We start from the raw sequence: 13032 nt of genomic DNA, 5'->3' as shown, positions 1-13032 counted from the left end.
GGTACGTTTTTCAAAAAATATACTGCCCCCTAGCCACTTTATATAATGTTTACATACCCTACATTACTCATCTCATATGTATATACTGTACTCTATACCATCTACTGCATCTTGCCTATGCAGTTCGGCCATCACTCATTCATATATTTTTATGTACATGGGGGATAGTAGATTGACATAGGTTAGTTATTTTGCTGTTCATTAGGCCTATTCATCTTGTAGGCTGAAAAGTAAATGTGGACAGTTCTTCCAATATCTTCAATATGCACCTCGGAATTGGATAAGGACGCGCGCAGTTGTGTCCCCGAAGTGTCTGTCTTCACTTGTAGCCTGTGAGAAAGACCCGATCACGTGAAGGAGAGCCATGTGAGTGAGAGGTGCTTTGGAGCACGCAGCAGTCAGGGAGTAGGGAACAACAGCCACTGGCCGCAAAAGGCATGGAGTTTCTTTAGGGTGCATTAGGGCCACACAAAGGGGATGCCGCCAGGAAGTTGAGGCATTATCAAGTGCTTGTCAAATTCTGAATGAGAGACTGATGAAGTGTGTGCAGCCTGCACAAAAAAACAAAGCAGAGCTCATGCCTTTCAAGCAACTTTTTTGAAATCATCATTAGAGTCGCATCATGCAGCCTTAAAATGTACTAAAAATCAAAACATATAGCCCAACGTTTGTAGAACAACTAAAGTTACATTAATAACTCTAAATTAAGCATATAGGAGTACCTATTTCTATGATAACCACTCAATACAGAATAGTCGCATGTGCACACTTCCTCAAATCAATTGGAGGAAATATCCTTTCTATTTTATTCAGCTTTGTTCAATTGTATTCCTCATACTATAAAATAATGCCATGGAATTCTAACCAGATCTTGTATGCTAAATTAAATGTGTTTATGTTAATTAACGGTCAATTACCGTGAGACCGATAATTATTTGCTTGACAATTACCGGCTGACGGAATTTTGTGACCGCCACAGCCCTAACCCAGACCATTATTCCGTCAGACTGCCAGATGGTGAAGATTCATCACTCCAGAGAACGCGTTTCCACTGCACCAGAGTACAATGGCAACAAGCTTTACACAACTCCAGTCGACGCTTGGCATTGCGCATGGTGATATTAGGCTTGTGTGCGGCTGCTCAGCCATGAACGAGTTCTTGTACTGATGTTGCTTTCAGAGGCAGTTTGGAACTCAGTAGCAGTGTTGCAACCGAGGACAGACGATTTTTACGCACTAAGCGCTTCAGCACCCAGCGGTCCGTTCTGTAAGCTTGTGTGGCCTATCACTTCGAGGCTGAGATGTTGTTGCTCCTAGATGTTTCCACTTCACAATAACAGCCCTTACAGTTAACCGGGGCAGCTCTAGCAGGGCAGAAATTTGAAGAACTGACTTGTTGAAAAGGTGACATCCTATGACGGCGCCACGTTGAAAGTCACTGAGCTTTTCAGTAAGGCCATTCTAGTGTCAATCTTTGTCTATGGAGATTGCATGGCTGTGTGCTCGATTTTTTACACCTGTCAGCAACGGGTGTGGCGGAAATAGCCGAATCCACTCATTTGAAAGGATGTCCACATGCTTTTGTATATCTAGTGTACATTACAATCAAATAGCCACAGTAGCCTACTACTTGGACATTGTTAAAACAGTCAAATAAAGCTGGTACAGCCTCAGTGTTCACAGTAAAACAGTCAAATAAAGCTGGTACAGCCTCAGCGTTCACAGTAAAACAGCCAAATAAAGCTGGTACAGCCTCAGCGTTCACAGTAAAACAGTCAAATAAAGCTGGTACAGCCTCAGCGTTCACAGTAAAACAGTCAAATAAAGCTGGTACAGCCTCAGCGTTCACAGTAAAACAGCCAAATAAAGCTGGTACAGCCTCAGCGTTCACAGTAAAACAGCCAAATAAAGCTGGTACAGCCTCAGCGTTCACAGTAAAACAGCCAAATAAAGCTGGTTAAGCCTCAGCGTTCACAGTAAAACAGTCAAATAAAGCTTATACAGCCTCAGCGTTCACAGTAAAACAGTCAAATAAAGCTGGTATAGCCTCAGCGTTCACAGTAAAACAGTCAAATAAAGCTGGTACAGCCTCAGGGTTCACAATAAAACAGTCAAATAAAGCTGGTACAGCCTCAGGGTTCAAAGTAAAACAGTCAAATAAAGCTGGTACAGCCTCAGGGTTCACAGTAAAACAGTCAAATAAAGCTGGTACAGCCTCAGCGTTCACAGTAAAACAGCCAAATAAAGCTGGTACAGCCTCAGCGTTCACAGTAAAACAGCCAAATAAAGCTGGTAAAGCCTCAGCGTTCACAGTAAAACAGTCAAATAAAGCTGATACAGCCTCAGCGTTCACAGTAAAACAGTCAAATAAAGCTGGTATAGCCTCAGCGTTCACAGTAAAACAGTCAAATAAAGCTGGTACAGCCTCAGGGTTCACAATAAAACAGTCAAATAAAGCTGGTACAGCCTCAGGGTTCACAGTAAAACAATCAAATAAAGCTGGTACAGCCTCAGGGTTCAAAGTAAAACAGTCAAATAAAGCTGGTACAGCCTCAGGGTTCACAGTAAAACAGCCAAATAAAGCTGGTACAGCCTCAGGGTTCACAGTAAAACAATCAAATAAAGCTGGTACAGCCTCAGGGTTCACAGTAAAACAATCAAATAAAGCTGGTACAGCCTCAGGGTTCAAAGTAAAACAGTCAAATAAAGCTGGTACAGCCTCAGGGTTCACAGTAAAACAGTCAAATAAAGCTGGTACAGCCTCGGTGTTCACAGCAAACGCTGCGGTTGCTGGCTCGCCTCTCTAACCGTTACCAACCCCAGTATCTGTGCGGTAGTTCTCCCCCTCGGGGCTCATTATCTGACTACAGCACAGACCTGGCCTCTCTCCTCCAGACATGATGTCCCTGTGGGGCAGTCAGGGTATTTAACATTAACAGTCAACTTTAATGTCAAGAAAGGAAGGCTGGCTGCCACCAGGTTGATTTACGTATGTTGATCCGCTGTGGTGTGCGATGACAGCAGCTTCATCCAGGCCTGTCTGTGGGACTTTATGCAGGTCACCTTTGGCTGTTCAACATTTTCCTTATGCCGTTTCGATTCTGAACGACTGTAGACTCACTGTTAAAACTTTTTATTGCTGCATCCCTACAAAATGTTTGGGCCGGCATGAAGAGAGAACGTGATAAATGTGGTTTTATTATCTGGTTAATGTGTTATTAAAGGTAAAATGTAGTTTTATTATCTGGTTAATGTGTTATTAAAGATATAATGTGGTTTTATTATCTGGTTAATGTGTTATTAAAGGTATAATGTGGTTTTATTATCTGGTTAATGTGTTATTAAAGGTAAAATGTGGTTTTATTATCTGGTTAATGTGTTATTAAAGGTAAAATGTGGTTTTATTATCTGGTTAATGTGTTATTAAAGGTAAAATGTGGTTTCATTATCTGGTTAATGTGTTATTAAAGATATAATGTGGTTTTATTATTTGGTTAATGTGTTATTAAAGGTATAATGTGGTTTTATTATCTGGTTAATGTGTTATTAAAGGTAAAATGTGGTTTTATTATCTGGTTAATGTGTTATTAAAGGTAAAATGTGGTTTCATTATCTGGTTAATGTGTTATTAAAGATATAATGTGGTTTTATTATCTGGTTAATGTGTTATTAAAGGTAAAATGTGGTTTTATTATCTGGTTAATGTGTTATTAAAGGTAAAATGTGGTTTCATTATCTGGTTAATGTGTTATTAAAGATATAATGTGGTTTTATTATCTGGTTAATGTGTTATTAAAGGTAAAATGTGGTTTTATTATCTGGTTAATGTGTTATTATTTAAAAAAAAAAATTATTTAACCTTTATTCAACCAGGTAGGCAAGTTGAGAACAAGTGCTCATTTACAATTGCGACCTGGCCAAGATAAAGCAAAGCACTTTGACACATACAACAACACAGAGTTACACATGGAGTAAAACAAACATACAGTCAATAATACAGTAGAAAAATAAGTCTATATACAATGTGAGCAAATGAGGTGAGGTAAGGGAGGTAAAGGCAAAAAAAGGCCATAGTGGCGAAGTACATACAATATAGCCAGTAAAACACTGGAATGGTAGATTTGCAGTGGAAGAAAGTGCAAAGTAGAAATAGAAATAATGGGGTGCAAAGGAGCAAAATAAATAAATAAATACAGTAGGGGAAGAGGTAGTTGTTTGGGCTAAATTATAGATGGGCTATGTACAGGTGCAGTAATATGTGAGCTGCTCTGACAGCTGGTGCTTAAAGCTAGTGAGGGAGATAAGCGTTTCCAGTTTCAGAGATTTTTGTAGTTTGTTCCAGTCATTGGCAGCAGAGAACTGGAAGGAGAGGCGGCCGAAGGAGGAATTAGCTTTGGGGGTGACCAGAGAGATATACCTGCTGGAGCGCGTGCTACAGGTGGGTGCTGCTATGGTGACCAGTGAGCTGAGATAAGGGGGGACCTTACCTAGCAGGGTCTTACATTTACATTTACGTCATTTAGCAGACGCTCTTATCCAGAGCGACTTACAAATTCGTGCATTCACCTTATGATATCCAGACTTGTAGATGACCTGGAGCCAGTGGGTTTGGCGACGAGTATGAAGCGAGGGCCAGCCAACGAGAGCTTGTAGGTCGCAGTGGTGGGTAGTATGTGGGGCTTTGGTAAAGATATAATGTGGTTTTATTATCTGGTTAATGTGTTATTAAAGATATAATGTGGTTTTATTATCTGGTTAATGTGTTATTAAAGATATAATGTGGTTTTATTATCTGGTTAATGTGTTATTAAAGGTAAAATGTGGTTTGATTTTCTGGCTAATGTGTTATTAAAGGTAAAATGTGGTTTGATTTTCTGGTTAATGTGTTATTAAAGATATAATGTGGTTTGATTTTCTGGTTAATGTGTTATTAAAGGTATAATGTGGTTTTATTTTCTGGTTAATGTGTTATTAAAGATATAATGTGGTTTTATTATCTGGTTAATGTGTTATTAAAGGTAAAATGTGGTTTGATTTTCTGGTTAATGTGTTATTAAAGGTAAAATGTGGTTTGATTTTCTGATTAATGTGTTATTAAAGATATAATGTGGTTTGATTTTCTGGTTAATGTGTTATTAAAGATATACTGTGGTTTCATTATCTGGTTAAAGTGTTATTACAAGTATATTTGTGCTTTTAATATTTAATAGTTGCAGGGGGAAATTGACCCCAATTTTGCCAATTTAAGGTAACCACCCACCCCAGAGCTGGTGATGAGCATTTGAAATGAAGCATTTTGACAGTCTGATTTGAAAGGCAGGGTGAACCTCTAATCTGTTTGAGGCGAAGCACCTACCTGCACATTCTGGGTTTTCCTCATTAAAATTCACTGCAAAATCATGGGAAACCTGGAGGAAGATGAAAAATATGGACTTTGATCATCATGGAACAGTGAGTCAAAAGAACACACACACACACACACACACACACACACACACACACACACACACACACACACACACACATACACACACACACACACACACACACACACACACACACACACACACACACACACACACACACACACACACACACACACACACACACACACACACACACACACACACACACACACACACACACACACACACACACACACACACACACACACACACACGCATGCACACTAACACAGAGTTGGCCAGACGCAATCAATCACACAATCAAATTTAAAAGTCGATTGATGCATTTTTGTGGGTTGGATAATTAGCATAGTTGCGAGCCATGGCACCCCCCCTCCCATCCTCTCTGGACCAGAGGCAGCATCATGTGTCAGCCAGCGGGAGCACCAGTCACCCAGGCAGAATGTCAATTATTTCCTGCTGGGCACAGTTTAGAGACTCAGAAAGTCAATCCAGCTGTAAAGAACCCTGGGCTGGACAGGCCCATTCTGTGTGACAGAACAGAGCAGAGCAGAGGCCAGCGGGGGCCAGCGGGGGCTTTCGTAATCACTACAGAAGCAGGAGAGCAGAGCCAGAGTCTCATCTCGTCTCATCTCGTCACAGGAGTGATTACAACACCCTGCTGAGGCTGAGCCATAGCACAACTCTGTGAAAAATACAGTTGCAAATTACCTTGAAGTCGGGCGGAATCTGAGCACCGAAGCCAAACGCTGGGAACATTTTGTCACTGGATTGAAATGCATGCAGGGACAGAAAACAAAAGAGTGATTAGAATTTGAGCGATGGCACACTTGATTCTGAGCCAGGGATTGTTATCTGAATCACATGCCCATAAACAAGTCCATTCTGCTGGCGACCCAGGACTACCATGGGCTCTGAATGACTTCTCATTTACATAACCTCTGAGTCACTAGAGAACTAGAGGAAACTTTCACACACAAACTTTGAAAAGTTATTTTTTCAGGAGAGGAGGAATCAACATTGAAGTCACAAGCAACAGTCATTGCACAACATTTTACATAATACCTGTTAACGAATGGCTGAGTGTGATTGGCCTCACCTGTCGTAATCCTGGCAGATCTCCCCTACAGCGACCAGGGCTTTGAGGTACTCGTTAGGCTGGTATGGGTGGATGTAGTGTAGGGAGCAGCTGTTGTGAGGATCCCCATTCGAGGCGGTGAAATCAATAGCTACCTGGGAAGACAAGTGGCAATCAAAGGGGTTTGACTCCAATTACCTCAAATGTATGCACCTTCCCTTTACACCTCTCACTCTGACACATACACCATCCCACCTTCCCTTTACACCTTTCCCTCACTCTGACACATACACCATCCCACCTTCCCTTTACACCGCTCACTCTGACACATACACCATCCCACCTTCCCTTTACACCTTTCCCTCACTCTGACACATACACCATCCCACCTTCCCTTTACACCTCTCACTCTGACAAATACACCATCCCACCTTCCCTTTACACCTCTCCATCGCTCTGACATATACACCGTCCCACCTTCCCTTTACACCTCTCCCTCACTCTGACACATACACCATCCCACCTTCCCTTTACACCTCTCACTCTGACAAATACAGTACACCATCCCACCTTCCCTTTACACCTCTCCATCGCTCTGACACATATACCATCCCACCTTCCCTTTACACTGCTCACTCTGACACATACACCATCCCACCTTCCCTTTACACCTCTCCCTCACTCTGACACATATACCATCCCAACTTTCCTTCACACCTCTCCCTCACTCTGACACATACACCATCCCACCTTCCCTTTACACCTCTCACTCTGACAAATACACCATCCCACCTTCCCTTTACACCTCTCCATCGCTCTGACATATACACCGTCCCACCTTCCCTTTACACCTCTCCCTCACTCTGACACATACACCATCCCACCTTCCCTTTACACCTCTCACTCTGACAAATACAGTACACCATCCCACCTTCCCTTTACACCTCTCCATCGCTCTGACACATATACCATCCCACCTTCCCTTTACACTGCTCACTCTGACACATACACCATCCCACCTTCCCTTTACACCTCTCCCTCACTCTGACACATATACCATCCCAACTTTCCTTCACACCTCTCCCTCACTCTGACACATACACCATCCCAACTTCCCTTTACACCTCTCCCTCAATCTGACACATACACCATCCCGACTTTCCTTTACACCTCTCCCTCACTCTGACACATACACCATCCCACCTTCCCTTTACACCGCTCATTCTGACACATACACCATCCCACCTTCCCTTTACACCGCTCACTCTGACACATACATCATCCCAACTTTCCTTTACACCTCTCCCTCAATCTGACACATACACCATCCCACCTTCCCTTTACACCGCTCACTCTGACACATACACCATCCCAACTTTCCTTTACACCTCTCCCTCAATCTGACACATACACCATCCCACCTTCCCTTTACACCTCTCACTCACTCTGACACATACACCATCCCACCTTCCCTTTACAACTCTCCCTCACTCTGACACACACAGCATCTCACTCTGTCTGCTCTGATATCCTCTTCTACTCTGTTGGGCTTGTTCCCCCCTCTCTCTTTTGTCATCTCTTATTCTTTTTCTCCTCATTTAAAATCAGTAATCTCTTTGATTCTTTCTCTCACGTCTGTGATCAATGGATACATTGTTCCTCGTTAGAAACGGTTAGAGGCAGAACGTTTCTCATCTGTTGTTCAGCCTGTTACAGAGAGAGAGCCTAACACTCTCACCAAGGGATCTGAAGGAAGTATGGAGCCCATTTAAATGTCAACATCAACCACGGTCGCCTTTAAGGTGGTAGGAATAAAAGGAAAAGTTAATGTGTCATAAGAGCAAACACTTCCTGATCAATTAAGTGTATCTCAATAAGACATTCCTTGAGACGTAGTTTCATACAAACACTATTTACAGGCAGGGGGCAGAGGGCATCCCTTAACCAGCAAAACAACAGATAATTAGAACCCACATGTTCACAGCTTAGAGAAAGGGATTCTTGAAAAGCTGCAGCTAATGGCAGAGGTTTGCTTCCCAGGTGGTGAAAATGAACCATTCTAACTATCAGAACAATAGAGGATTATTTGCATTAGCTCCCTAAACTAATGCCTAGGCTTAAGCTCGGCAGGCTAACTCAGTCTTGTGGCACACAGATGACCCTGGTTAAAACCCAGTCTGTCACATATACGTCACCCAACTAAAAGGAAAATAATGAGGGCAGTGACATTTTTTTCAAGTCATATGCATTATTTTGTGTATTTGAATACATTTTAGCATCCTGTGTGTGAATGTGTGAGGCATGCATGTTAGTGAGTGTCAGTGTGAACTCACTGTAAACTGGATCTGACAGCCTCCCATGATGTAATCCAGGAAGGAGTGCATCTTGATGATCTGTGGATGGGAGACAGCAGTTGAGGGCGGGGGAACTCAGCTATCCACAGTGAGAATTGGCACCAATCACTTTGGGATGACATGGCGGACACAGTAACTGACCACTTACGAGCATCTTATCCCTTATTCCAGCCTATTACAAAGCCGCTAGTTTAGCATGTTAGCCATTAGCTTTGAGAAAGCAGCTGGCTGTGTGTGTTGTCCATTATGTCTCTGTTTCAACTGGTGTCACATGTTGGCCAGTGTTGGGAAATATCAGAGAGGAAGAGGCAAAGTGAGAGGATTTACTCCGGCCAAAATCTGTCTACGTGAGATAAGCCTTTTTTTGGTCTATGAGAGCGTGTCGAATTTTTGAGGCTTATTTAATCTAACAGAAGTTCAATAATGTTTAGGCTGTTACAAATTATATAAGTGGATGAACGTGGCATTCCGGCAACTTTAAGAAATTCAACTTAATTGTGTCTGTTGTTCACACACGTATCTGCCCTCTCATTAGCTAGAATGGTCCCACTTGATCTCGCCTCCTCCCACCTGCCTCCCATCTTTGAGAACATGTAAACTCAGCAAAAAAAGAAACGTCCTCTCACTGTCAACTGCATTTATTTTCAGCAAACTTAACGTGCAAATATTTGTTTAACTTCTTTGGGCTAGGGGGCAGTATTTTGACATCCGGATGAAAAACGTGCCCAAAGTAAACTGCCTGCTACTCAGGCCCAGAAGCTAGGATATGCATATAGATTGGTAGATTTGGATAGAAAACGCTCTAAAGTTTCTAAAACTGTTACAATTATGTCTGTGAGTATAACAGAACTTATTTGGCAGGCGAAACCCTGAGGACAAACCATCCAGGAAATGTTTTGTTGTTGAGGTGACTCTGTTTTCAATTGGATTTCTATGTGTATCTAGATTTATAAGGCACTTGCTTGCAGTTCCTATCGCTTCCACTGGATGTCAACAGTCTTTAGAAATTGGTTGATGTTTTTCTTTAGAGAAATGAAGAAGTACGGCAGTTCAGAACGAGGGTCCAGCCTAGTGCACTCTAATGTTTTGATGCGCACTCCAGGTCACACGCTTCACGTTGTTTTTATCCGGTATTGAACACCGTTTATCCCGTCTTAAATTTTATCGATTATTTACGTTAAAAAAGACCTAAAGTTGTATTAGGAAAGTTGTTTCAAATGTTTGGACAGAGTTTACAGGTAACTTATTAGATATTTTGAAGTCATGCTGGGCGAGTTGGAACCAGTGTTTTTCTGAATCAAACGCGCCAAATAAATGGACATTTTGGAGATATAACGATGGAATTAATCGAACAAAAGGACCATTTGTGATGTTTATGGGACATATTCGAGTGCCAACAGAAGAAGTTCATCAAAGGTAAGGCATGAATTAAATCGTTATTTCTGACTTTTGTGTCGCGCCTGGTAGGTTGAAATCTGATTTTCATGTGTTGGTATGCTGGGCGCTGTCCTCAGATTATCGCATGGTTTGCTTTCGCCGTAAAGCCTTTTTGAAATCTGACACAGTGGCTAGATTAAAGAGAAGTTAAGCTTTAATTTGGTGTGTTGCACTTGTGAATGTATGAAAGTTAAATATTTTTTATAATTCTTTTTGAATTTGGCGCTCTGCCATTTCACCGGATGTTGTCAAATCGATCCCGTTAACGGGAGTTGAACCCAAAGAAGTTAAACATAACAAGATTCAACAACTGAAACATAAACTGAACAAGTTCCACAGACATGTGACTAACAGAAATGGAATAATGTGTCCATGAACAAAGGGGGGGTCAAAATCAAAAGTAACAGTCGATATCTGGTGTGGCCACCAGCTGCATTAAGTACTGCAGTGCATCTCCTCCTCATGGACTGCACCAGATTTGCCAGTTCTTGCTGTGAGATGTTACCCTACTCTTCCACCAAGGCACCTGCAAGTTCATGGACATTTCTGGGGGGAATGGCCCTATCCCTCACCCTCCGATCCAACAGGTCCCAGAGATGTGCTCAATGGGATTGACATCCGGGCTCTTCGCTGGCCATGGCAGAACACTGACATTCCTGTCTTGCAGGAAATCATGCACAGAACGAGCAGTATGGCTGGTGTCATTGTCATGCTGGAGGGTCATGTCAGGATGAGCCTCCACGAAGGGTACCACATGAGGGAGGAGGATGTCTTCCATGTAACGCACAGCGTTAAGATTGCCTGCAATGACAACAAGCTCAGTCCGATGATGGTGTAACACATCCCCCAAGACCACTACGGACCCTCCACCTCCAAATTAATCCTGCTACAGAGTACAGGCCTCGGTGTAACGCTCAGTGAAGAGCACTTTGTGCCAGTCCTGTCTGGTCCAGCGACGGTGGGTTTGTGCCCATAGGCGACGTTGTTGCCGGTGATGTCTGGTGAGGACCTGCCTTACAACAGGCCCACAAGCCCTCAGTCCAGCCTCTCTCAGCCTATTGCGGACAGTCTGAGCACTGATGGAGGGATTGTGCATTCCTGGTGTAACTCGGGCAGTTGTTGTTGCCATCCTGTACCTGTCCCACAGGTGTTGTCACATCTGCTCCCGCTATTTCCTCCCCCTGGCGCTTGAGGGGGCCAGGTTGCCCTGCATCATGCACTCCTGCCATCCATCATGCACACCTGCCTCCCCTCGTCATGCGCATCAGAGTTACTGGACTCACCTGGACTCACTTATCACCTGTTCATTTCCTCCCCTATATTTGTCAGCTCCCCAGCTCTGTGCCCCGTTGCTGCATTGTATTGTTTTTAGTCGTTAGTATTAGTTTACTGATGCTGTTCCTGTCTCGTTCCATGTCCGTTATTTATTAAATGTTTTACTCCCCGTACCTGCTTTGTCTCTCCAGCGTCAACTCATGTGACAGGTGTGATGTTCGGATGTACCGATCCTGTGCAGGTGTTGTTACACATGGTCTGCCACTGTGAGGACGATCAGCTGTCCGTCCTGTCTCCCTGTAGCGCTGTCTTAGGCGTCTCACAGTATGGACATTGCCATTTATTGCCCTGGCCACATCTGCAGTTCTCATGCCTCCTTGCAGCATGCCTAAGGCACGTTCACGCAGATGAGCAGGGACCCTGGACATCTTTTTTTTGTGTTTTTCAGAGACAGTAGAAAGGCCTCTTTAGTGTCCTAAGTTTTCATAACTGTGACCTTAATTGCCTACCATCTATAAGCTGTTAGTGTCTTAACGACCATTCCACAGGTGCATGTTCATTAATTGTTTATGGTTCATTGAACAAGCATGGGAAACAGTGTTTAAACCCTTTACAATGAAGATCTGTGAAGTTATTTGGATTTTTACTAATTACCTTTGAAAGACAGAGTCCTGAAAAAGGGCCGTTTCTTTTTTTGCTGAGTTTATTTCCTTTGTTGGAGCGGTCACTCGACTATCTTCTCAATATAATAGATAATCTTGGTAAGTAGCAATATGCCAATAAAGACACTGAGAAAGGCCAGCACTTATTTAATGGGAATCTGTCTGCATTTAAAAACAACATTAGCTATTCCACAGTGTCTCCATGCAGACATAGTTGTCCCCAAAATGACACTAATTTTAAGGCCATCTGTGGGTTCAGCAGATGGAAGAAATGTCATATTAGTCAGATTCCATCTGATCACAACCGTCCTTCACATCCATAACAGCAACAGGATGATAAATGTTCTGGAACTGTCTGCCAATGAGACTTAGACATCAGGTTAGAGAAAGTGGTGGGCGGAGGAAGGATGGAATGAGTGTGTGAATGAGAGCGAGTTGTGAATCACCTTGCACTGATTGAGAATGACGATACCAGAGTTCTTGTAATTCTTCTTCTTGATCTGATACTTGGGGTTTATACACTCCCATTGGACCTGGCGTTGATCAAATATAGAAAAACACTATCACAATAAGTACAGTATCATCCCTACAGTATGTGACTTGGTGGAGGGAGACTGACTGTGCTAAACAGAGATTAAAAGCATCATAAAAAAATGACAGAATTGATAGACTATATCGTCCCATTGGATAACATGGAGCGATGGTAGTGGAGGCCAGACAATGGAGTGAAAGAAAACAATATGATCCACAGCAATGAGAAGTGGCAAGGAAATGATACTGTAGAGTGTGTTAGGGAGAAT

At 42.7% G+C, this 13032-nt stretch overlaps 1 protein-coding gene across 1 annotated transcript in view; it reads right to left on the bottom strand.

Moving 5' to 3' along the window:
• Positions 1–13032, bottom strand: part of LOC106574842 (copine-4) — a 95104-nt gene that overhangs the window by 13770 nt on the left and 68302 nt on the right. Inside the window, exons 9-13 of the mRNA XM_082975659.1 lie at positions 12679–12765; positions 8838–8897; positions 6526–6659; positions 6138–6192; positions 5357–5408 (exon numbers count right to left, since the gene is read on the bottom strand). Of these exons, the coding sequence (XP_082831785.1) occupies positions 5357–5408; positions 6138–6192; positions 6526–6659; positions 8838–8897; positions 12679–12765 (388 nt within the window). The remainder of the gene's footprint in view (positions 1–5356; positions 5409–6137; positions 6193–6525; positions 6660–8837; positions 8898–12678; positions 12766–13032) is intronic.

This window comes from Salmo salar, chromosome 05, assembly GCF_965601325.2.
Source record: "Salmo salar chromosome 05, fSalSal1, whole genome shotgun sequence".
In the NCBI taxonomy this organism is placed as follows: Eukaryota; Metazoa; Chordata; class Actinopteri; order Salmoniformes; family Salmonidae; genus Salmo; species Salmo salar.
This window is presented reverse-complemented; position numbering and strand designations above follow the sequence as displayed.